This window comes from Cibotium barometz, chromosome 19 (genome assembly GCF_041138505.1).
Source record: "Cibotium barometz isolate CiBa-2024 chromosome 19, ASM4113850v1, whole genome shotgun sequence".
In the NCBI taxonomy this organism is placed as follows: domain Eukaryota; kingdom Viridiplantae; phylum Streptophyta; class Polypodiopsida; order Cyatheales; family Cibotiaceae; genus Cibotium; species Cibotium barometz.
The window spans coordinates 21,217,496-21,244,475 of NC_141064.1; the positions used below are offsets into that span (position 1 = coordinate 21,217,496).

At 45.5% G+C, this 26,980-nt stretch overlaps 1 protein-coding gene across 1 annotated transcript in view; it reads left to right on the forward strand.

The window, feature by feature from the left end:
• The window catches only part of LOC147628344 (DEA(D/H)-box RNA helicase family protein), a 44,069-nt gene extending 17,846 nt beyond the window's left edge, over positions 1 to 26,223 (forward strand). The window contains exons 7-13 of the mRNA XM_086813433.1: positions 24,296 to 24,337; positions 24,522 to 24,596; positions 24,816 to 24,962; positions 25,074 to 25,211; positions 25,317 to 25,428; positions 25,533 to 25,621; positions 25,769 to 26,223. Of these exons, the coding sequence (XP_086669559.1) occupies positions 24,296 to 24,337; positions 24,522 to 24,596; positions 24,816 to 24,962; positions 25,074 to 25,211; positions 25,317 to 25,428; positions 25,533 to 25,621; positions 25,769 to 25,897 (732 nt within the window). The 3' untranslated portion in view covers positions 25,898 to 26,223. The remainder of the gene's footprint in view (positions 1 to 24,295; positions 24,338 to 24,521; positions 24,597 to 24,815; positions 24,963 to 25,073; positions 25,212 to 25,316; positions 25,429 to 25,532; positions 25,622 to 25,768) is intronic.
• The last annotated feature ends 757 nt before the right edge of the window (positions 26,224 to 26,980 follow it).

A 26,980-nucleotide genomic window follows, 5' to 3' on the forward strand; every position in this document is an offset into this window, starting at 1 on the left:
TCCTGGCCCCTATGGGGGTGGTTCTACACCTCCCCCATGCCCATATCTGTCCTTGGGGTAGCCCTATGGGCTGGTCCCTTTCCTATATGCAAACCCTAACTGTCTACACAGTGATCCGGCATCCAGTATCATACCAGATACACAGAACTACTGACATCATTCTAGAGGGAGACTCACAGCGCAGATTGGCACTGTTTCATGTGCAGGACAATGCACACCTGACCTTGGACACATGTGCAGGACAATGCACACTTGACCTTGGATGACTGGAATGGAACCCTGGCTGACTTGTCTCGGACTGGGCTCACATGGGACCAGTTTTCCATCCCAGGTTCTGCACCTTCTGTATAGATATGTCTACGTGGCATCCAAGTGCGGGGTGCACGTGACATCCCCTTCTGCTTAACTTGACAGAAGCTGCATAGCCTCCAAGTAATCCATCAATATCACTGGATAGTCGTCGAAAAACTCTTTGTCAAGCCATACCGCTTCGTGGGTCCCTCGGTCCTAAAACTTTGTGAGGAATTGTCTTTGTCTTCGGCTTGAGCCGTGCTTGAAGCGGTGGAAAAGGATCTGTTCTGGAACCATAACTTCTGCTTCATCAATGATATCTGGTTCCGCCTCGTCTTTAACTTTTGAAGGGATCGGACTTGCATATGGCTTTAACCAACTGACGTGAAACACATCGTGCATAGTCCAACTCGGAGGTAGCTTCAACTTCATTGACACCTTGTTAATCTTTCTTTGGATGGGAAAAGGTTCGAAGCTCTTGAAAGACAACTTTGGGCATCGCTTGTCCACCTGTTTCAACCTGTGCTTCAAAATTTGAAGATACACCCAATCACCTTCCGAAAACTTCATATCCCTTCGGTCTTTATTCGCCTGTCGAGTGTAGGCCTCTTGCGCTTTAGCCAACTTGTCCTTTACTGACTCCAAAATCTCCTGGTAGGACTCAATCTGTTCACTTCAGGTACTGAAGACGAGGTTCTGGTTAATAGCGACTATGGAGTCTTGCCAATAGCTGAAGAAAAAGAATCATTCAAAACAGCTTGAACTAAAGGCAAATATGATTCCCACTTACCTTGCTGATCGTGGACATAATACTTCAGCACATCAAAGGCCGATTGGTTGTAGATCTTTGTCTGGCCGTCCGTCTGTGGGCTAAATGCACTGGAAAAATTCAATTTAGTACCAAAGTTATCAAACAATGCCCTCCAAAAATGACTGGTAAACTTGGCATCTCGGTCTGACACTATGGCCCTAGGAATCCTGCCAATCGGGTACCAATGCTGAATGAACAATTGGGCAACATCCTTGGCGGTCGCATTGGCTCAGCATGGAATAAGCATAACAAATTTGCTAAATCTATCAACTATAGTTAAGCACTGAGTATTACGCTTACCTAGACTGGGAGGCAGATTCGTGACAAAGTCCATCAAAATATCTTGGAAAGGTCCCTCAGGAATTGGCAAGGGCTGTAATAACCCTATCTTCTTTCCATGAGGAGCTTTCACCTTTTGATAAATATCACAGTGTTGTACATATGAAAACATATCGCGCCTCATCTTTGGCCAATAATATTGCCGTTCTAATTTCTCCAAAGTCGAATTCATGTCCCTATGACCACTAGTAATGGCGTCATGGGCGTCATGGAGAAGAGCTGCCTTGAACGACTTCATGACACATAGTCGGCCTTTGCAGAAAAGCCAACCATCGCGTATCAAAAAGTGGCATGGTCCTGTGGCATCCGATGCCTATTCCCATTGTGTACTGAATTCCTCGGAATCCGCGTATGTGTGCTTCATGTTGTCAAGTCCCATACCAACAAGGTCGAGTCTAGTGGTCTGAATCAAAGCCACTTGTCCCTTCTTGCTTAAAGCATCAGCCACTGGATTGGCCTTTCTTGGAAGGTACTCAATCATACCACCAAATTGCTGGAATATCTGGCTCCAACGGTGCTGTCGGTCACTCCATTGTGCACTTGGCATTGTCTGAATCTAGCGTAATGCGTGATGGTCAGTGTGAACCTCAAAGTCACGGCCATAAAGAAAATGTTTCCAATGTTTCAAGGCCAGTAAAACTGCAAGGAGTTCACGATCGTAGACTGAGTAATTCTTCTCTGCGGGTAGTAACTTACGAGACATGTAAGCTACTGGATGACCATTCTGTTGTAATACACCGCCAATTGCGATGTTACTCGCATCGGTGATCACCTGAAATGGCTCGTCCCACGAGGCAAGTGCTAAACAAGGTGCTTCTGATAAAGCCACCTTGAGGTTCTTGAATGCCTCCAACGCTCGTGGAGTCATTCGAATCCGTTGCCTTCTTGTCTTGACACCCTTTAGCAGATCGGTGAGATCTGTCGAGAGGTCACAAAACTTGTCTGTGGGTCGAGTATGCCTGGCATATACCCACAAAGGATCTGATGTCATAAGCTGTCTGAGGTACTTCCCAATTGACAATCTCGGCCACCTTAGCCGGATCAAGTCGAATGCATTCTGCACTAATTATATATCCAAGGTAATGAACCTGGAACAAATAAAGTTCCGACTTCTCATTGACGTAGAGCTCGTTGCTTACTTAAGGACTTTCTCCACATCAATGTCATGTTGCTCAATCGTAGTGGAAAATACCAGTATGTCGTTCAGAAATATGAACACACACTTGCCAATTAATTCTCGGAAAACATGCATCATCATGCGGTTGAATGTAGTTGGGGCGTTCGTCAAGCCAAAAGGCATGACCACGAATTCATAGTGGGCCCGTTCCGTACGGAAGGCTGTCTTGGGGATGTCCCCCTCCACAATCCGCACTTGGTAGTACCCATAGTTGTTTCTCGTACCGGTACGAATGGGTTCGTACCGTACGGTTCGTACGGTACGATATCGTACAACACGTTTTTTTTCCTCCTTGAAAAAAAAAATCCAAATGCTTAAAAAAAATATAGAAACCTTGCTTTACGAAGATCCCAAATGCTCGCAATACTTCGCAACTTTCGTGTCTACTCAATATTCCATATGGGGTTGTTGAGAGACCTAAAAAATCTGGCGAGGTAGACTGGTAGTGTACACTTGATTGGTAGGATGAGAGAATCTTGCTACATCACTTGGGGATCCCTGGTATAGGTAGGCTAGACAATTAGATTCTCAAGTTATGTACGAGGGAGAAGATTTGGACATGGCCATTTTGATCTAGAGAGGAGTCCCTAAACTTATCACCCTAGATGCACTCCTCGTATTTGTGCAAGGACGGTCCCTTAGTCATAAACGCTACACTCGGAGACCTTTGGTATTGCATTACCCATCCAGGTTCTTTTTTGGAGACAATCGGGAGATCCAACCGGGAGAGACACATATCCATGTTCTGGTTTCTCAAGCACTGTAGACTCCTCCCCTCCCAACCTTCCCTCACATTCAAGCTTGAAGCTCCATAGGTTGTAAGTGTAAAAAATAAAAACCGTATTTTATCTTACGGTATCCGAAAATTTCATATCGTACCAAAAATTCCCGTACGGTATCGTATTTTCGTACCATGACAACCATGGTAGTACCCACTCTTTAAATCGAGTTTCGAGAACACCTTAGCCCCATTTAGCCTCTCGAGAATATAATCTATTCGAGGCATCGGGAATCTACTCTTGATAGTCAGCTTATTGAGTGCACAATAATCGACACACAAACGAGAAGACCCATCTTTTTTCTTGACAAACAGGATCGGTGTTGCAAATGGCGACACGCTGGGGCGGATGAAGCCGGATTGCAACAATTCTTGGAGTTGGCGGTCCAACTCCGATTCCATTGCCTTGAAAAGGCTTCTCGGGGGTTTCGAGCCTGGGAGGAGATCAATCTTGTGGTCCTCCGGTCTGGACGGGGGGAGCTGGGGAGGGAGATTGTCTCGAAGAAAAATCTTCTGGAACTTTTCATGGAGAGCTAAATACTTCTCGGAAGCACTGGTCACCGTCTGGGCAGTTTGGACGTATATCATCGCACAATGTGCGCCTTTCCTGATTGCTCGTTTAGCCTGCAAGTGGCTTATGAGCGGAAAGTTTGGAATTCTTGGCTCACACTTAATGGTCACTGGGGCGTTTGACACATGCCGATTAATTTGGAAAGTGTGCTTATCCCACTTGACATCAGGAAGAAACTTGTGAAACCACTGAATGCCCAATATATTGTCTGCTCCTACAAGAAGGGTAACCATAAAATCACGCACAAACTCTATGCCCTGAATAACCAATTTAGCACCTAGAGCTTCATATTTGACGCTCGTTGTCATGCTTGTGCTAAAACCCTCAACTTGTTTGTCCACCGAAGTCAGGACGAAACGGGCACGTCAAGCGGCATGTTCCGTGACCACGTCCTCCGTGCTGTCACTGTCAAACAAGACAACGACTCTCTGGCCACCTATGTAGCCAAAGGTTTTGAGCAATACGTTGTGCTTATACTCTTGGTCATGGGCGCCCTTCTGCTTATAATGATTGCTCCAACTGAAGCATTGGGATTTGAAGAACTAGGGGTAGCCATTGGGGTATGTGTGGGAGCTGGGCTCACCACGGAAGCTGTGAAGGCTGAGGCGGCGATCTTTGGAGCGGTAGTCTTCTTCACTCTCGAGAAATGTGTCCTTTTGTATGACAAAAGAAACACCTACCCTCCTTGTACTGAGTAATTTCCTCAGCACTCAACTTGCCACCTGTTATGCCTGCCTCCGCTTTCTGGTCTGGAGTAAGCTTGGACGCATTGTTCGAGTTCTTGGAGCCAGAGGCTCCCGTGCTCTGTCCTGGGGAAGACCCCGTTTGGTTCTAGCCTTTCCCCCCCGAGGCGGTAGCCTTGGGAGTAGCCTTGGGCTTGCCACCATTGTGCTTCATTTTAGCACGCTGCGCAAGCGAGAGTGCGACTTCGAAGGTGGCTGGCCTAAACATACGCACCTCCCATTGGATTTGCGCGTCAAGGCCATAAAAAAATTGCCCTTTCTTGTGCGTATCAGATAAGCCTAATTGCAAACATAACGTCGAAGGTCTATTGGCAAACTGAAGGACTGGTTGCGCGTTCTGACGCGCTCCCTTGAACTTGTCTTCGAGTCGCTCAAGGTAATGGGGCGGTAGAAACCGTTGCTTAAGGTCGCGGACAAACTCGTCCCACACATAAGCTACCATACCTAATCTGGTGTGGGCATGAGCCCACTGGGTCCACCAAGGAATGGCCTCATCTTTCAAGTACCAAACTGGCTAAGATTACTCTGTCAGACCATTCTTTCTAACTGCAGCAAAGTAAGCTTCAAACTGATGCAACCATGAATAAAGAGTTGTGGGGTCGAGTTTACTATTATACTTACTAAAGTTCATTTTCTTGGAAAAAAATTCGAGGAAGCCGCTGGTGTCAATCTGGCGTCCAAAGCTGCAAGGTAGGATGGTCAGATTGCGCTCTTCCAAAGCCAGGATCTGCGCTTTCTGTTCTTCCAACTTGGTAGTCTGGCCTGCGATTGCTCGCATCATTTGATGGAACATCTCTGTAACACTCATGCCTGATGCCCTAGCTGGGCTGCCTGGTGCACTTTGGTCCCAAGGTTCTTGGTCTCTCTCGTCGTCAAAGCTCGCCTGGTGCACTTTGGTCCCAAGGTTCTTGGTCTCTCTCGTCGTCCCAAGGTTCTGGGCAAGAAAACGCACTTCCTTTTCGGAGCGCAATCTGACCATCCACTATGTGTGCGGGAGACTTCCAGAGGCTCCCGGAGGCTGAAAACCAACCGTCCTTCGAGGGATAGGAGTCACTCTGAAAGGGGTAGTCCATCGGAGTCTAAAAACCAACCACATGAGCGAGAAATTCTTTTTGGTTTCTTGCTGAATCTTTACACTTGAAGTAGGCTTTGATACCATTGTAACATGCGGAAGCTTCGGGGGAGATCGGTAACTTCAATGCTCAGAAAAACAGCACACTTGTCGCGACGAAATTAACGCACAAAACTGAATGTAGATGTGCACAAAAAAAAAAGAGAGAGGGAGAGGGAGAAGAGGACAGAGTATTGGGTCCCGAATACCCTTTGTAGGGTCCCCACCACGAATGGTGTATTTGTTTTTATTAGAACGATGCAAAACTGAAATAAAAGACTAAACTTGAACCTTCTTGGCTGAGATAGATCTCTGCCCTTGACCTTCAATCCTTCACCCCTTCTGCGTTAGCTTGTCCTTGGCTGTCTTGTTCCTTTGATCAGCTTCAGCACTTGGTGAATTATGAGATGAATGGACTAAAACATGCAATGGGTATTTATACACCTCTAGGATGCTAGGCGGCTGGAATAATACCAGTCGGTTGACTGAAAAATTCTCCACGACTAGAATAATCAGCATTAAATGCTATAAAATCTGCGCATCACCCAAATGGGCTGCTGGCCATCCGGCGCTTTTACTTCTGGCTGCTGGGCAGCCTGTGTGGACTGCCCCACACTTGGCCTACAGCCCTCTAGGGCTGTGTACCCTGTCGGTTGCTTGTCCAGGAGCAGGAGCCCTAGGCTGTCCTACAGCCCTTTCATGGCCATCCCATGGCTGGTGGGGCCTTCCTGGCCCCTATGGGGGTGGTTCTACACCTCCCCCATGCCCATATCTGTCCTTGGGGTAGCCCTATGGGCTGGCCCCTTTCCTATATGCAAACCCTAACTTTCTACATAGTGATCTGGCATCCAGTATCATACCAGATACACAGAACCACTGACATCATTCCAGAGGGAGACTCACAGCGCGGACTGGCACTGTTTCATGTGCAGGACAATGCACACCTGACCTTTGACGACTAGAATGGAACCCTGGCTGACTCGTCCCAGACTGGGCTCACATGGGACCAGTTTTCCATCCCAGGTCCTGCACCTTCTGAACAGATATGTCTACGTGTCATCCAAGTGCGGGATGCACGTGACACAGCCTGGCGCGCACGACGGCGACGCTCAGCTCTTGTGCTTGGCCGGTGATCGGGGCGGGGGCCAACCGTCCGTCACTCTCCAGGTGATGGGTCATCCATGGTTGGAACCCGGTGCTCAACGGCCTGGGAAGCTGCTCCTCTCTCAGTCCCCTGCTGAGGATCTGAGCGGGAAGTAGGAGGGGGAACCACCGGGGACAGTCGCCTAGACTGACGTCGAGGGCAAACTTTGGCCAGATGACCCAGCTGTCTGCAAATAAAGCATTGGCCTGGAAGGCCGGAATACTCCACTTGTTGCATAATGGGGTCGCTCCGAAGACTAGATGCAAAAAGATGGAATCCCGGCTGCTCGTGCAAGGGCGAGGCAGCGGTGGGGGGGGGATTCCATCACTCTCCCGATGAAACTCGCGGCGGGTGCCCGGGGGACTAGGGCCTTTGACACACTTGTTGATACCATCAATGCATATTAAAACATTTAAACATGGCCACAGCCTTAACACACATATCCATCATCACTTTGCATAAAACATAAAGCTGGACAAAACATCCACAAATGCTGAAAATGGAGCTTGCACGTGTGACACCGCATAGAGGCCGGAATGGGCCGACCCCCCCCCCCCCCCCCCCCCTTGGAGTATTTTATTACCCAAGGAGAATAATATCATGTACAAGCTTTGAGAGCCTTACTCTCCCCACGGGAGATGCCGGATTATCCATATACAAATGCCATAACACAGCCCAACACAAGGCTACCAAGCCGGAACATAGGCTGTAGAAATGCCGAGCCAACAATATAATCCATATACCTCCGTGTGGGTACTGATTCTTCCCCAAAAACCACGGGTCTTCATGCAATAGAGCTGGTACAGCAAGTACAACTCTCCATTCAGTCGGTACAACAAGTACAATGGTTGGTACAGCAAGTACAATGGCTGGTACAGCAGGTACAGCAAGTACAAATGCTGGTGCAACAAGTACAATGGCTAGAAATCATAATAAATGATTAAATACCCTTGCCTTCAGTATTTCTTCGCGATGGAAGCCTCCAAAACAGTCCCCAACAGCCGGTATTCTTCATGGGCAGCCTTCAAGAGAGAGAGAAAGAGAGTAGCCATCATTAAGGAAGCCTTCAACGGTGGTAGAGGCTAGTGTGCAGCAAGAGAGCCTCCATTAATGAAGAGAGAGGGCTCCAATTTATAGATTTGGGCCTCCCATGAGCTAAAATGGCAAGAGAAGGCTACAATGACAAGTGGAGAGCCACACAATAGCTGAAGTGACAAGTGTGAGGCCACTTGTCTCACTTTGATCCATTTTCTAACAAGTGTCAGGCCACTTGTCTCACTTTGGTCCACCTCCTTGCCACATGTCCCAATCTAAGAGATGGGTCCTTCCATAAACTTTATCTCTAAAAATATCCCAACTGGTAGACATTCTGTCATAGACACTTTGCCAACTCTTGGTATCTGCTCAATTCCAGATGTAATGACGCGAACAGAATTTCCATCGGAGTCGGGCCAAAAATAGCAACTCTCCTAAATTTTAGGAGTGTGGTCCTTTGTATTCTAGGATAATCCCCCATTCCCAAAGCTTGTACTTTCCAAATATTTAAACATCCTAGAGTCCACCAGACCCCTTTCAGACCGGGAAATGTCCAGGCTGGTGACATCCTCCCCAGCTTCTTAAAAGTTGTCCGCAACATTAAGCTTCAAGCCATTTATTCAAGATATAATCATGTCCCATCGATTGGGCAAGACCAGACAGTCTCAAAAATCCAATATAACTGAAGAATCCATGTCCCAAAGAAATGGGCGAGACTAAATAAGTCTCTATAATTCCAATATCAAAATCATGTCCCAAAATAAATGGGCGAGACAAAAACAGTCCCATAAGTCCAGATATCATAATCATGTCCCAAGATAAATGGGCGAGACAAATCAGTCCCATAAGTCCAGATATCATAATCCATGTCCCAAGTAAATGGGCGAGACAAAACAGTCCCATAAGTCCAGATATCATAATCCATGTCCCAAGTAAATGGGCGAGACAAAACAGTCCCATAAGTCCGGATATCATAATCCATGTCCCAAGTAAATGGGCGAGACAAAATAAGTCTCCTGCCAACAAGACATCGGTCCACATGACCCTTGGCATAGACATAAGTCCCGTGCCAACCAGGTATCATGTCCACTTTACCACTTGCACTCCGTGTCGGTACTCTGACCACACACCTTGGATGAGAGGTGGGCTCAAGTAACAAGATAAAACAATCACTCGCAGGCATAGATAACCTGGTGTTCCATAAGCATTTCTGCTACACATAGTTTATAGGCATTTCGGCCACCAACTCACACTACCCTCTCAAGTGTCCATGTTCCCTTCCATCTGCTCTCTATTGTTTTACCCACACATGGTAGAAACAATCTTCAAGAGAGCACGTAGGACAAGAGAACACTACACAGGGTATGTTGTGCTTGTCACTACCCTTTGAAGTGCCCATGTTCCCTTCCATCTGCTCTCTATTGTTCCACCCTCACATGGTAGAAACAATCTTCAAGAGAGCACGTAGGACAAGAGAACACAAATGTCCTGCCATGTCCTTGGACTCATATGCATCCACTCATATGATCCATACACATGCCCAGGTGTCATGTGCACAGTGGGTATCTACCGTGTGCTATATGCATGCAAGACTAGTTTCGAGGCTTGGGGAAGCTTGGAACTAGGCAGGCTGATTGACGAGCTGAGTTAGGGATATACTAACGGGCGGGCACCCAAGTATGGACGGGCGGGCGGCCAAGTGTGGACGCCCGATGACCGGCCAAGAGCCTATAAAAGGGTGGCCAAGGTTAGTTATTGTATTATAGAGAGTCTCGCGAGTTTGTGAGAGCTCTATGGTCTTGGAGCCTGGATCTAGTGCAGACGTGCACCTGCTTTATGCAGCCGAGGCCGGCAGCGATCTCGAGGCCCGCGAGGGCAGCTTCGTGGCGGTATGGGACGTCACGAGGAGGAGATTGGTCGGTACGTCATCCTAGTTAGCTCAGCTCGTGGCTCGGTGGGGACAGCCAAGACTGTGGGCTTGCCCACGGCTGTCATGGTTGGGAGGTGAGTCAGGCCTGCACCCCCTTTGCTGTTTGTTGTTCGTTTGTTGCAGGATTCGAGTTTCGAACCAAGATCGATCACGAGGGGATCCGTGGGGATTTGACAGTGGTATCAGAGCATACCTCGTGAACGAGCAAGTCGGTAGGTAGAGAAGAAGAGGTCGAAGTACGGTATGTGTTAAAAAAGCTTGCTGTTTTTTCTGTGCATACTGCAGATTTCAGTTTTGTATGTGTTTTTTCTTCATCAAAGAACCCCATGTTGATGGGAGATGGTAGGTTGAATAGGGTTGATTGCTTTTGCAAAGAAGAGCCTGTTTTGTTGTGCAGTCGCATAACTTGCAGGGAGAGAAAACAGAAAAAAAAGAGCGAAAAAGCATGTTGATTTCGTTGTTTTTTTGAGCACGTGAGCGAAGGAGAGCAGCGTTTGAGAAGGTGGCATGTTGGCGGGATTTGCACGCTGGCAGGTTGGGACAGGTGTCGCTGGCGTTGGGCCATAGGCGGCTGCAGGCACCTTAGGCCTGCGCAGCCAGGTGGCCAAGGCAGCTTGCGCAGCCAGCCCAGGCAGCGCTGGAGCGCCTACGCCAGGCAGCTAGGCTAGCGCAGCCAGCCCAGGCGGCGCCCAGCCAGGCCTTAGCGCAGGCGGCCCAGGCTAGCGCTCACGCCAGCAGGCTAGCGCCCAGGCAGGCCAGCGCCTAGACCAGCCCAGGCCGGCGCTCTAGCCATGATCCCTGGTCTATACAGGCGCAGGTGCAGGCGAAGGTTGGCGCAAGAAAGCACATGCGACGGCAGCTAGCACGCCGGCGGTCGAATCCAGGGGGGAGAAAAAAAAGAAGAAGAAAAGCTACGTTTTTTTTAGCCTTCGTTTTTTTTAAGAATTTAAAACTTTCAAAGTTTTAAAAGATTCCTCCAAGGTTTCAAGGGTTCCAAAGGTTTCAAGATGTTTATTTTTTTTAAAGAAAAGCAAATATATATATCCATATATATATATTAAAATATATATATATATATATATATATATTTATTCAAAAAAAAAAACACAAAAGCTAAAGCAAAAGCTAAGCCTAGCTTTTCGAGTTTTTTTTGGCTTTTGGGAAACCTTTATAAACCCCCTCACGTGGGCTTCTTGCCACACATCTCTCAAGTTCTCAAGTTTTCAAGCTCTCAAGCTCTCAAGTTCGCTCGCACTTTTGTTGTGCAAAGACCAAATTTTCTCTCCACGTATCCTCTTCACGATGTCGACCCAAGAATCAGAGTTGGAGCCCCTCGTGGAACGCGAAGGCTTGCCGGCTACGGAAGGCACTGATGCCGATCTTTTTGACGAGTTTGTGTCAAAATCAGATTTCCAAGAGTTCAAAGTAGCTCTCGAAGCTTCTTCGGTGGAACGTCAGGCACAAATCGCAGCCCAGATCCAGGCTTTGCAGAACTCCATCGCTCTCTTAACCACTACCCTCTCTACTTTCTCGGGAATGGATACCTTGGCTTCAGCTTTAGGCCCCAATATTACTCCGGAACCGTTCGGGGGCGAGCAAAAGCAGAGAACCAAGGAGATCGTGGACACTTGGCTACATAAGTGGCAAGTTCACTTTCAGTTTCATCCATATGATGATGGAAAGAAGATACAGTTAGCAGCAGGTTTCCTGTCCGGCAAAGCTTTGCTTTGGTGGAAGGAACTAAACCCAAAGCCAATGACTTGGGCGCAATTTGAAGATATTTTCAAGAAAGAATTCCTCAAGAAAGAGGATGACTACGATGTTGTTGCCCGGTTTTCAGCTTTGACCATGACCTCGCAGCACCTCACTTATGAGGTCTACCTCCAGAAGTTTCGTGACTTGCAGATGAAGGCTACAAAGATGGATCCCACTACTCTTTTGGGGTTTTTCGTAGCTGGTTTACCCGACTCGTACCGATTACAGGTTAAAAATAACAAATGTAAAACTTTGGACGAGGCCATTCATTCAGCTCGTATCTATGATGATACGATGGTCTCTTCCAAGTCAAAACCCGTTACCGAGCAGGGGAACAAGCATAAAAGAAAGTTCTCCGCACCTATGGCTAACACGAATGAAGGCAAGTCTTCGGACCAACCTTCGAAGAATACAAGTTCGACACCAGCGAAGAAGAAACGACTCCTTAGGGCTTTAAAGCTCAAGAAAGAAGGACGTTGTTTTATCTGCGAAGAAAAAGGACACATGCGTAATGAGTGCCCGAAGCAAAAGGGTACCAAGTCAAATGCAGGACCCAAGCCAAAGGCAGCTAACCAGTTGTCTTTGACAGGTACGTCAATTACTGTACTTTCTCGCCCTAGTACTTGTTCTGATTGTCTGTTCAATTCTAAGGTATTTGGCAAGCATGATCTTCTCCGAGTTTATGGAGAAGTGAATGGCCATAAAATTCACATTCTTTTAGACCCTGGCAGTTCGCATAACTTTGTTAACTACAAACTTGTGCAGAAATTGAGTCTTGACACGACACTCAGCGACCATACCTATGAGGTACGTCTACCTGCGGGCAGACAAGTTTGGGATCGCAAGGTGGAGATGCTTCCAATCCAGATTCAGGACTACAAAGATACTCTGGAATGCTATGTCATGCATCTGGAAAATGTAGACTTGTTATTAGGGATTGAGTGGTTTAAGACTCTTGATGTCCATATAGATTGGTCTAGTCATATTTTTTCTTTTCAGCATAGGGACACCAAGTATAGTATTTTAGGTGATTGTATCCATCCCTCTCAGGGACCTCTTGTAAATACAATTGATTTTGGAAATATAATGAATTCTTCTTTGTACACCGCTTTCCATTGTGTATTGATTCCACTTTCTTCTTTTCTCATCCCTTCCATGGATGTGAATGAATTAAGTGTGTTTGAAAGCAAAGAATTACAGAAGATACTTGATTCATTTCAAGATGTATTTCCTAAGGAATTGCTATCGGGTTTACCACCTGAACGGGCAGTAGATCATCGTATTGACTTGATCCCTGGTGCTCATCCTGTGAGTATTCCACCTTATAGGATGAGCCAAGCTGAGGAAGATGAGTTGGCTAAACAACTCGAAGATTACTTGAGGATGGGCCAGATCCGTCCAAGTAAATCACCTTGGGGTGCACCTGTGTTGCTTAGGAGAAAGAAGGACAATACTTGGAGAATGTGTATAGATTACAAAAGATTGAACAAGTTGACAATTAAGAACCGTTATCCTCTCCCTAGATCAGATGACCTAATTGACCGGTTAGCAGGAGCGAAATATTTCACGAAGATAGATTTGCGGGTTAGTTATTGTATTATAGAGAGTCTCGCGAGTTTGTGAGAGCTCTATGGTCTTGGAGCCTGGATCTAGTGCAGACGTGCACCTGCTTTATGCAGCCGAGGCCGGCAGCGATCTCGAGGCCCGCGAGGGCAGCTTCGTGGCGGTATGGGACGTCACGAGGAGGAGATTGGTCGGTACGTCATCCTAGTTAGCTCAGCTCGTGGCTCGGTGGGGACAGCCAAGACTGTGGGCTTGCCCACGGCTGTCATGGTTGGGAGGTGAGTCAGGCCTGCACCCCCTTTGCTGTTTGTTGTTCGTTTGTTGCAGGATTCGAGTTTCGAACCAAGATCGATCACGAAATACAAGATCAAGTGGAAGGATCGTGTTGAGGAGGACGCTACATGGGAGACATTGACTTCTCTTCAGAGAGATTACCCTGGCTTTTTAGTGAGCTCAGGAGTGAGCTCTTAGAGGAAGGGGAGTATGTCATGTGCACAGTGGGTATCTACCGTGTGCTATACGCATGCAAGACTAGTTTCGAGGCTTGGGGAAGCTTGGAACTAGGCAGGCTGATTGACGAGCTGAGTTAGGGATATACTAACGGGCGGGCACCCAAGTATGGACGGGCGGGCGGCCAAGTGTGGACGCCCGATGACCGGCCAAGAGCCTATAAAAGGGTGGCCAAGGTTAGTTATTGTATTATAGAGAGTCTCGCGAGTTTGTGAGAGCTCTATGGTCTTGGAGCCTGGATCTAGTGCAGACGTGCACCTGCTTTATGCAGCCGAGGCCGGCAGCGATCTCGAGGCCCGCGAGGGCAGCTTCGTGGCGGTATGGGACGTCACGAGGAGGAGATTGGTCGGTACGTCATCCTAGTTAGCTCAGCTCGTGGCTCGGTGGGGACAGCCAAGACTGTGGGCTTGCCCACGGCTGTCATGGTTGGGAGGTGAGTCAGGCCTGCACCCCCTTTGCTGTTTGTTGTTCGTTTGTTGCAGGATTCGAGTTTCGAACCAAGATCGATCACGAGGGAAGATCCGTGGGGATTTGACACCAGGTATAATACAAACATGCATCCGCATGTTTCTAGGCCTGACACGCATCTGCATGTCCCTAGAATATAGGGGTTTGTGACATTCTTAACCTTAGGATGGATCCAAATTCCTAGAAAAGAAGTCCAGGAATCCATAGACCTGTATACCATAATCCTTGTATACCATAACTCTTACCACATACTCCGTGCTATCCACACACCTTGGAGTAGAGGTGGACTTTATCCATAAAAGCATCATATCCATGAGATATCCAAATATTTCTTCTCTATAAACTCGGTCAGATTCGTCCATAGAAATTGTTTGTGAAGCCCAATATCTATATAAATCTCGTCCAAGAAAGAAATCTCCATAGATATAATCCATCCCAATAAAGGGAGCCATGAAAAGAATTCATCCCATTAAAGGGAGCCATAAACAATGTTTCCCTGAAACCATCTCAAGGCAAACAATAACACCTTTCTCCTTGCATAGTTATACAAGGGTTAGTGAACATCAAAAACACTTCATAGCAAAAGCACTAACTTTGCAAACTCAAAGTATACTTAGCTTTTCTTTGCCAGGTTGGTCATAAAGCCAAAAGAAATATCTCGTCACCATATCCTTAAGATATCCTGAGATATATCTCCATATAGCTTGCCTGTAAGCTTGATAATATAATCCACAATATCCATATGGAAAGAGTGCTAAACGTGTGCACATAAAGCCAACTCCATACTTCCAAGATAAATTTTGTGAATTCATAAATCCTTAGACCAAGCTGTCTATTGCTCATGCTCTTGCTTCATAGGCTCTGAAGTGGCTGGCCATGCTTAATAGCAATGATGGTAAGTGTGGTCCCCACTCGAGATCTTTTCTCTTCCTTATTGATAGAAGGAAGCCTCCGCTTCCATGAAAGCCTATGCTCTGATACCAATGAAACTCGTGGCGGGTGCCCGGGGGACTGGGGCCTTTGACACACTTGTTGATACCATCAATGCATATTAAAACATTTAAACATGGCCACAGCCTTAACACACATATCCATCATCACTTTGCATAAAACATAAAGTTGGACAAAACATCCACAAATGCTGAAAATGGAGCTTGCACGTGTGACACCGCATAGAGGCCGGAATGGGCCGACCCTCCCCCTTGGAGTATTTTATTACCCAAGGAGAATAATATCATGTACAAGCTTGCCTTACTCTCCCCACGGGAGATGCCGGATTATCCATATACAAATGCCATAACACAGCCCAACACAAGGCTACCAAGCCGGAACATAGGCTGTAGAAATGCCGAGCCAACAATATAATCCATATACCTCCGTGTGGGTACTGATTCTTCCCCAAAAACCACGGGTCTTCATGCAATAGAGCTGGTACAGCAAGTACAACTCTCTATTCAGCCGGTACAGCAGGTACAATGGCTGGTACAGCAGGTACAGTGGCTGGTACAGCCGGTACGGTGGTTGGTACAGCAGGTACAGCAAGTACAAATGCTGGTGCAACAAGTACAATGGCTAGAAATCATAATAAATGATTAAATACCCTTGCCTTCAGTATTTCTTCGCGATGGAAGCCTCCAAAACAGTCCCCAACAGCCGGTATTCTTCATGGGCAGCCTTCAAGAGAGAGAGAAAGAGAGTAGCTATCATTAGGGAAGCCTTCAACGGTGGTAGAGGCTAGTGTGCAGCAAGAGAGCCTCCATTAATGAAGAGAGAGGGCTCCAATTTATAGATTTGGGCCTCCCATGAGCTAAAATGGCAAGAGAAGGCTACAATGACAAGTGGAGAGCCACACAATAGCTGAAGTGACAAGTGTGAGGCCACTTGTCTCACTTTGATCCATTTTCTAACAAGTGTCAGGCCACTTGTCTCACTTTGGTCCACCTCCTTGCCACATGTCCCAATCTAAGAGATGGGTCCTTCCATAAACTTTATCTCTAAAAATATCCCAACTGGTAGACATTCTGTCATAGACACTTTGCCAACTCTTGGTATCTGCTCAATTCCAGATGTAATGACGCGAACAGAATTTCCATCGGAGTCGGGCCAAAAATAGCAACTCTCCTAAATTTTAGGAGTGTGGTCCTTTGTATTCTAAGATAATCCCCCATTCCCAAAGCTTGTACTTTCCAAATATTTAAACATCCTAGAGTCCACTAGACCCCTTTCAGACTGGGAAATGTCCAAGCTGGTGACACCCGATGGCACCACCAATGACTAGGAGAAGAGGAAGGTATTCCTTCCGGAGGCCTGGAAAGCAGACTGTCACGGGAAAGCCTGAAACTCCAGCTAATGGGTCGGATGCCGGGTCGAAGCCGTGCTACCACCATGCAAAGAATTCCTGGGCTATACACGGTGCAATGGGGCTTAGCTGCATGACAAGATCTGACGCCGCTGGTGAGTCGAACTCAACCTGGTAGTAGCCGCGCCCCAAAAGATGAATATCTGCGATCTTCGTTGGTGCACCTAGGAGGCTAGCCTGAAAAAGATCTCTGAGTTGGCCACGCGCGGGGCGGCTACTGACAATCTTGCATACGAGAGTGGAGGCCTCTAGGGATGCGACGGTCGTAGTAGCGAGAAGTTGCAGGTTCGCTTCGGAAAACGAAAGGCAGGTAACGGTAGCCTCGGTCGGGGGAGACGCAGCGGTTGCCATGGAGTCCTCCTGGGGGCCGAAGATCAAAAGAGGCCGAAACTTGCCGAGAAAATGAAGAAATGCCCACAATCTGAGGCCGCTGTCGGAGGAACAAGGAAGGGCTAGAGATGGCGGTGAAGAAAGGAAAGGAAGGGGCGGAAGGAAAAAAAAAAAGAGGAAGAAGAAAGAAAAAGAAAAAAGAAACAAAGAAAAAGAAAAAGGAAAAATGAAAAAAGGAAAAAGGAAAAAGAAAAAAGAAGAAAGAAAGAAAAGGAAAAAGAAAAAGAAAAAGAAAAAAGGAAAAAGAAAAAGAAAAAGAAAAAAGAAAAAAGAAAAAAAGAAGATAGAAGAAAGAAAGAAAGAAAAAGAAAAAAGAAAACGGAAAAAAGAAAAAAAGAAAAAAGAAAAATGAAAGAAAGAAAAAGAAAAAAAGAAGAAAGAAAGAAAGAAGAAGAAAAAAAGAAAAAAGAACGAAAAAGAAAAAAGAACAAAAATGAAAAAAGAAGAAAAAAACGGGTTAGAAATCGAAAGGAGGGGGGGCGGCGTAGAAGGCAGAGGTGGAAAAGAAGGGAGCGTAGGCAGGCAGAGGCGGAAAACAGGATGTAGTCAGGGGCGGAAAAGGGGGGGGGTTGTAGTCGGGCAGGGTAGAGACGTCACAGAACAGGGAAGGGCTATGGGATAGGCGAAGGGGGGGGCATAGGCGGAGCTAAGTGGATCGGGAGGGGGGAGCGCAACTCTTCGAAAGATTTGCTAAATACTTGTGATCGTCTTTTGATATGTGTTGCTGCCTCTTACTATATTCACACCCTATTAAGGGTTTCTGTTTACCTTCCAGTTCCAGTTTCATTTTCTAGGTGCCAGTAGTATCATCTTTATTTTTCATTTTTTGGTTTTTTATCCACACATTGTATCAGATCCACCATGATGTAACTTTTTGGTCTCATAGGTCATTATGGCCTTTTGAAGACGTTAATATAACATTTCATTTCATTTAACCCTCTCTCTATTTTTCTACACATCTACTTCAGTTTTGTGCGTTATATTCATCATGAAAGATTGCTGAATTCTGAGCAGCGAAGTTACCGATCCGATCACGTAGATTCCACATGTTACAATGCAGGTCCAATCCCTTCGAAGTGAAAGATGAAGTGGAACCAGATATAGTTGATGAAGCTGAAGTAATGCTTCCATAATAGATCCTTTTACACCGCTTGAAGTATGGCTTCGGCCGAAGACAACGACAGTTCCTCACAAAGTTTCAGGCGGGAGGGACCCACGAAACGGTATGGCTTGATAAAGAGTTCTTCGACGACTATTTGGCTTTATTGACGGACTATTTGGAGGCTATGCAGCTTCCGTCAAGTTAAGCAGAAGGGGATGTCACATGCATCCCGCACTTGGATGCCACATAGACATATCTGAACAAGAAGGTGCAAGACCTTGAGTGGAAATTGGTCAGATGTGAGCCCAGTCTGTGACAAGTCAGCTAGGGTTCCACTCTACGCATCCGGGGTCAGGTGTGCATTGTCCTGCACATGAAGCAGTGCAAGTCCGTATTGTGAGTCTACCTCTGGAATGATGTTAGGTGATCTGAGTATCTGGTTTGTGACCGGGTGCCGGACATCTGTGGATGCATGTAAGTTTGCATGTAGAGAAGGGGCCAGCCTATAGGGCTACCCTAGAGCAGAGCCTAAGGCTCTTGCTATGGGCATGGGGGAGGTGTAGAACCACCCCCAAGGGGCCAGGAGGGCCCCATGCTGTGCCCAGCAGCCTTGGCTTGGGCTGGGAGGGCTGTCGGCTAGTCGTAGGGGCTTTGGCCAGGCAGCCGACAGGGCCCAAGGCCCTGGACAGCCTGTCGGCCAGATGTGGGGCAGCCCACACAGCCAGCACAGAGGCTGCCCAGCAGCCAGCAGGTGTGCTTGGGTGGCCAGCCAATACTAGGTGTGTAAACGATGGGTATTATAAGCATTTAATGCTTATTAATCAGGTTGTGAGGATTTAATCAGTTCTGCGTAGAAGCCTGAGGGGGTATAAAAAGCCCAGCCATAATTCAGGTTTAGCATCTTAGTTTTCACAAAGGGTTGCCGCATTCCAAGGGCCATGACAGCCAAGGGGAGTGCTCCAACCCAAGTGAACATTGCAGATCAAGACAGTCTTTATTTTTTGATTTGCATCATTCTAATAAAGCAAATACACCATTTGTGGTGGGGGCCCTAGAGAGGGTATTTGGGACCCAATATTGTGCCCTCTTCTCCCTCCCCCTCTCTCTCTCTCTCTCTCTCTCTCTCTCTCTATTTTCTGCACATCTACTTCAGTTTTTTGCGTTATATTCGTCGTGAAAGATTGCTGAATTCTGAGCATTGAAGTTACCAATTCGACCACGAAGCTTCCGCATGCTACATCGACTTCATAAAGATATGCTCTAGGGCTGGTCGACATTGATTTCTCTCTTCTTTTATGCTGGTCGAGTTGCATACAGGCCACAGGAAGCCAATCGACTTGCATACAGGATCTCTAGTCTCTACAGGCTGGATGTGCTGTTATCCATCATAATTCTGGAAGATATCAAGGTTTTCTTTGGTCAGAATAGTTACAGGTTGTGCTTGGCTTCTACCCTGCTCTCTGGCTGCTTGACGAAGTGCTGTTTTGGGCTGTTGGACAGCAGGCAGGCAGTTTTTTAGTCAAGAAGACCGGTAATATGTTAACAGTCCTGGATGAGCTTGGAGAACTCATGTATGATTTGGTGGAACCTACAGGTAGCCAGGAAGCTTGAAACATGGCTGGTTGTCTGGACAATTGTGTGAATAGCCGTGTAATCTAGAGAGCAGTTGGTGACTGTTTTGCCCTGGTTGGTGACTGAGGGCTTGGTTTCTCTGGAAGGCAGTTGGTGACTGCTTTGCCTTGGTTGGGGACCGAGGGCTTGTTTTCTTTGGAGAGCAGTTGGTGATTGCTTTGCCGTGGTTGGTGACCAAGGGCCTGCTGTATTTCACCGATTTGGATAAATCTGGTGCTAGCGGAGGAGTGGATCTCCTGGGCACCCGCTTCTTGTACAAGGGAATACTCTATTGGTAATAAAGATACCTCCGCGGGCCGCACCAGGGGGGGGGGTGTGTGCAACTGCAGCCCCTAATGTTGTGTCATGTGCAAGATTATCTTATGTGGTTTTAGGATGTATATATTTATGATGTTTGTGATAGATGTATTGGTATACGCTCACGATGTGAAGGATGTTGAATGTATGGTGTGTTTTGGCAACTAGTTTTTGTATTCACATGCCCGCATGTGACAGTTGCTACTTGCACCTTTCATGTGCTTTCCAAGGTTTGACTCTCATCAATTTACTTGTGCACAATCTATGTAGGTGTCTTTTACATATCCAGGTGTCCACTTGATGATGGCCAAACTAGTTTTGATTGTCAATCTTGGCATCAAATCTAATCAGAATTGAGCCACATCATATCCTTCGATTCCTAGCACATCATTCCTTCGATTCCTAGGTCTCAACCCTTGAGGGTTCAACATACTCTTGCATGGAAACATCAAGTTTCCTTACACATCTTACTGTATTGACTTACCTAAATCTACACAAAGTTGCATGTCAAACATGCTTGGTGACTTTTAATTTGTTATTATCTCATGTAAATGAGAGCTTTCCATAGAAGAATCCATTAATCTTAACAGTTTGTGATAGGATCCTGTTACCATTTACATTCTAGCGTGCCAAAGGTCTAATGTAGATAAACTTTGTCCTAGAATCTCATTCTTCCCACTCGCATAGAGAGAGACATTGTGACATTTTTAATCCACATGATTGTAATTTGGTGTTTATTTTAACTTAGTGTAATATAAGCATTGCTGACTCAAGAGTACGTTATCGAATGAGTGGAATGGATTTGAATTATAATGAGATCTTGAGTGAGGGACTTGTAATAAATTTTTGTAATCAATGGATGCAAGGAAGGTCATTACTATTGGGTACTATGCATGATCGAAAGGATCATGTAACAGGATTATCATAGATGTAACAAAACTTGTGGTGGACACCAACATCTTATAAAATTAATACATCAACTTCAAGTTCTACAAACTAGCCTAATCGTTTCACCCAATGCATGGATTGACGAAGTCTATCGTGTATTGATTTTGATGTGGAATACCAGTGTGGATGTATATAACATGCATAGGCGTCGAGGTCTTTGTGTTTGTCTTTTGGATTTAAGACTGAGGTGCTTTTGTACATTGGGTTGGTGTGCTAAGGTTATATCTTCTCTCAATGTATCTACTCTAATCACTAGCAAAACTCCCCAAACAATAATTCACAATGCAAGAGTAGGGTCAAAGTTGAAGATGGTCAATGCCATGTAGAGCCCATGATCCATTGACTCCAAAATCTTCGCATTGAAGTACACTCAAATATGTCATTGACTCACATGTCCATATCCCGTTCATAAATCCACTTTCATGTTTCTAGTACTTTGTGTTCATAGTTGCAAAGAAATGCGTTTCGTTTATTTTTTATGAAACGAAATGTTTCAAAAGCATTTCTTTCGAATGAAATGCGTTTCTTTTCCTCCCACTTGTTATCAGTACAATTTGGGCGTTTTTTTAATCCAGGAGGCTACTGATGAGGACATCGAGAATGTTGAGGATTGAGTGCCCAGACTTTAGATTGCGGACTCTGGTCTTTGGGACTATCAGGCTCCTCTAGTTTGTCATGCATCTATCAGCATGCTTTACTTTGTGTATTTCAAACGTCAGTTTTCTTTTTTTGTATCAGTTTAGGAATAGACTTTTTGTGATCACTTTGAGTGCTCAGTGGACTATGTCACTCTTGCATACTTTATATATTGTTTCTTGAGTTTTGAGCAGTTGCCATTATTGATGATGGAATCAGAATCTTGATTCTTGATGTTGCTAGTTTATTTATGCCAATTGGTCGGTTGGGTGTCCACTATAACTGGGTCACCATGAATCTTTAGTTTTAACTTGTAAACATGTTTCAATGTGTAAATGATGCATGTTTAATATTGTTTTGCAGACAAGGCAACATATTTTTTGCATATTATAAACTTATTTGTAAATTTTGGGACCTGAATACACCCCCCCCCTCCCCCTTGTATGAAACGTTTTTGAAACGTTTTTGAAACGTCTGGGATTTGAAAGAAACGTTTTTGGTGTCATACTTTTTGGCTTCATGTATAGTGCCAAATTGTCATGATACCCTTGTGAAAGACCCATGTAACGTTCATTGTCATGGCCTTCAAAGCACGCCCTGAGTCGGGCTTCGTCTCAGAAGACTTCGGTGGTGAAGACTTCCCTTTGTCTTTGTTGTTGTTGTTGCGGCCTTTCGACCGTTGTCCAGTCAGAGTCTCAGAACCTCCGCCTTGTGGGGGGTTCGTAAACCGCTCTTCCTGATCCAAAACCATCGGCACAAGCTCCTCCCATGTGATGGTGTTGAGCCTCCCACTGGTAATCAAAGAAGAATAGAAAGCTGAATACTGAGAGGTCAGATGAGACAGCAAAGTGATGGCCATGTCCTCTAAAGATATTTCCTTCCCAGCGTGAAGAACCTCCTACTGAAGAGCTTGGAGTTTGTTGATGTGCTCCCCCATCGTCGAAGACTTTGCAGGATTTATCACTCACATCTGCACTTCCAAGGAAATCCGCTTCATGGGTGATACCATGTTATACTGGGCGGGCACACCTACAATAGAGGCCCTCACTCCCTACAGAGTAATATGGTACAGACAGGAGATGACTGCTAACATGTTGATGCATGTGAACCACCTCTTAGGAATGACCCCTCTTTGTTGGTGATGAAAAGGGGAAGGTAGGAGTGAATCTTTAGGGTTTTCGAAGCCCTCTTATTTTTTTTCTCCTCTTTTAGTGTGTGTAGGCACTTGTGGGTCTGCAGGGAGGCAGCAGCAGTGCTACTCTTCTCCATCCACAGCGGTGGTGGCTCTATCATTGTGTACCAGTGGGCTCTAGCCCAACTGTCAGGCCGGGCTTCTGTTAACCGCGATGCTTCATAGTTGCTACCCGTTTCTTGTGCTTCTGGATCACCATTATAACAGCGTTCAAAATTCAAATGGCACTGCACTTTAGGGTGATCACTTCTCTATGGAGCAAGGACTCCTTGGTGGTGCTCTCCATATGACAGCATACTAATTGCAAGTTCATGTGCCTATTTTTGCATGAATTATGCTCTGATATCAAATGTCAGGCCCTGCTGCTATGCAAGATGGTATCTTCCTGAGTCTGATTTGCCTTCATGCACTGAGCCTATATGAAGATCTAGCCTCCATGCGAAAGAACTTTATTTGACAGAGCTGTGGGAAGGAGAGCAGCAATATGTGAATCTACTCATTATCATGGCATAAGCCAGATGATCCACTCCTCCTTTATACATCAATAATAGACCTTGGGCATTCACAGTGGCCACTAGCATTTCGTGCTCATATCCCTTTGGTCCCCTGTGCATACCCCTGACCCATGGACCTAGTCTTTCATTGGCTATTTGCTGAAGACTAGCTACCACACTTACTACTCGCAAGTGGTAATGTGTATTCTCGTATTGCCCTGTGTGTGGCTATCCTTTGGACTGCTCCTCTTCAAGAAATATTGTTTATCTTTCTTCCTCGATCCAGTGATCCTTGCCCAAAGCGTTATATCTATTGGTCTTGATCTACTCGATCCTTGCCAATCTAATAATCTACTAATTAGGGTCGTGACATTGTTGTTCCCATCGAGTCATGTCTGGTGACATCAGCTCTATTTGATGTAACTTTATGAGGTGCTAAAGAGTCCATAGATGACGTGGATCCTGCTCTATGTATTTTATTTTGTTAATGATCTGTTGGGGTCTATGCTTTGTATAGGGTCCCACAGATCTCCACGTACCCTCTCTTCGAAATTGTACATGGATCATATGTACCTTTTGGTCTCATAAGACCCTTTCGGTCTTAAAGAGACGTTTATAAAATCTCTCAACTCTGTTGCTGTCTGTAGAGTTCTGGACATCGTGATTCAGTGGCACCTACATATTCTCTTATCTCTAAGCTGCAGAGTGGGACGTTTTGTTCACATATGTTTTTGACAGAGAAATGCTCATTAAATCTGTTAACATACTGATTCTGGAGCATCTGGCATGCTGCACCACATTGCTGAAGCTTAGGCCAGATCTTGCCAGCTTCACAACAGGAAGCTGGAGATATTTGATGATGTCATGTGTTCGATATCAAAAACTACATTAATGTTTTCAGTTCTTTCTCATGTTTTTAATATCCGTAACTCAACATTTTCTGTTATCTCATGAATGGATTTTTCTGGCCACTTATGGCCTTGTTTCCAATTATTTTACGGGTCTGTTTTGTAATGCAGGTAGCAAAGCTTCAACGTGCTTGTTTGCAAAACCCTGCAAAGGCAAGAGACACCAACCATATTGCTCCTGCCATCCTCCCTTTTATCTTGTTCTTCCTTATTCCTCTATTTGGTTTAGCAGCCTAGCTTGACTATGTACTTGCTTTATTGAGTGGTTGGTTTAGAAATGATTATCTTGATATATGTGCTGATGGATGTGTGTTGTGCCTGACATTGAAGTCTTCAGGTTGAGGTTTCTTCAAAATATACTACTGTGGATACACTAAAGCAGCAATACATGTTTGTACCTGCAAAGGTCAAGGTTAGGATTGCTGGAACCTTTTTCTTGCAGTCATACAGATCGTCAGTTGTTATTCAGCACATCTCAATGGCAGCAGAAGCCAAGACTGCTAATCAAACTACTGGCTCTTCAGAAGGATGATTCTGAAGAACCAGTACAGGATTACAAATCAGACAAGGGCACTTGTAGTATTGTGAATTCCCTTGATCAAGTTTTTTGGTGTTCTTTGTTTATTTACAGGATTGTGCTCTGGTCTTTTTGCTTCATGAGCTGGCAGGAAGTACAGCTATGGTTTTTACGCGAACTTGTGAATGCACCAGGAAAGTATCAATGATACTTCGGAACTTGGGGCTTGATGCAATCTCAATCAATGGTCAGATGAGCCAGGTTGTCCGCACGCCAAAGGCGTTAAGTTGGAATACAATGTTCTCGCAAACTAAGCAAAGCATCTACTTTTTATGCAGCTTTCGTTAAGATCTACTCCAATGGATTTTGCAGCCAAAGAGACTGGGTGCTTTGAATAAATTCAAAGCTGGAGAGCGGAGTATCTTAATCTGTACGGATGTTGCTAGCAGGGGACTTGACATTCCATTGGTCGATGTTGTCATTAATTATGACATTCCAATGAACTCAAAAGTAAGAGTCTTCAATTTCATTAGAGGTTTCAGTTTTTGTTGGAACCATATTTCACATCTAAATCATATTAATGTACTATATAACGGTCAAATTGCAACTTGCCAGGACTATATTCATAGAGTAGGACGGACTGCTCGTGCTGGTAGATCTGGGCGAGCCATTTCGATAGTCACTCAGTATGACATTGAGCTTTATCAAAGGATTGAGCAGCTCATAGGTATGCGATGTTTTTTGCTTGACTCCGCTTTGGTGTTGTTCTTTTTTTTATACAGAAAAAACATGCTATGAATGGTGTCATTTTTCTATTCGATTTGGATGCAGAGAAGAAGTTACCAGCTTTCCCAGTGCAAGAGGATGAGATGATGCTGTTTTCAGAACGCGTAACAGAGGCACAAAGGCTTGCAACAATGGTAGTTATCGACACCCATAAATTTCACTTTGGCTGTACATAATTTGTTATGCATGTGTTTCAGCATTTTTCAAATCGAACTAGTATCCATGGTTGCTCTTTCGAACTCTGGCTAAGATATAAGGTAGAACTTTATCTGATGGTGCAGAAAATGAGAGAGAAAGATTCCACAAGGAAGGGCAAGAAGAGATGGGCCACGGATCACGATGATGACGATCACGGCGATGTGAAGAGGAGCTTCAATGGAAAGAAAAGGGGGAAGAAATTTTCTCATTGATGTACAGATCATCAACAATGTCTATGATTGTGCTCTTGAGGAGTCACCGGCAGTTTTGAAGTTAGGGTTTTTTTTTTTCATTTTAATATGTTCTGTGGCCTCAGGGCATGTTTAGTCTCGAGGTTTGGCTTGATTTTGTCAGTGAAACGTTGTACAAGCATATTGTATCTGCTAAGGCATTTGTACTTCGTGGTACTAATTGCAGATAGTGTATTGTACTTTTTCATTTGCCATTGTAAAGGAAGCCACTGTGAGAGAGTGGAGAAGGTTTTTGTGGTTTTAAGAAAAAGCCTAAGAGCTCTCTTATCTTGTTGCAAAAAGAAAAAGCTGTTATTGTTTGGTTTGAAAATGTAGAAAGTAGCCACTTTCATTCATTTGAGCTTTAGCTCTTGTTAAAAGCTCTTTTTCAAAGAATGGTCTATAAGAATGCTGAGAGCACCCTGGTAGGGAGCTTGATACTGGTTTGGGAGGCAGAGATGTTCTTAGCCCAGTGTGTGAGAGACTGGCACAAACAAGATTAGCGAAACCAAATAAAAGGGGTGCAGGTAAGCTCACCAGCCAACCGTAGGTTCGCGTTTGGAAACCTCCCCCAAGCCAGGGGCTAAGGTTCCACTCCCACGAGTCCATGCTAGTCAGCCTTGGTGTCCCACACCACCAGTGCCACAGGGCCCTCGGCAAGACCACCCATGATCCGCCACTTCCATGGCAAGAGTAAGCCTCTTGGTCCAAGTCCAGACCACAATAACCCTAGACTCACCTATATAGTGCTTATTGCTACTATAAATAACAGTCCAGTCATAAATAGCCAACATTGGTTTTATCAAGTTTGAACCTTAGCCACTTGAATCCGTCTGCTTTCCCTAATGCTAGGGCTCCCCTAACTTTGTTGGATTAGTCCCGAACCCCAAGGGCTAGTGCTAGGTACATAATACACTGGCACCATCACTTCTCTCTTGATTAAGAGTCAAGACCCTTTGGCAGGATGCACTGGCTACCTAGTTACCGTATGCTTTCATGGGCTCCCCAAGGAGTACATGGTGCTCCTCCTTGGTCATACGTTCGGACAGGTTTGAGCCCCCCCAC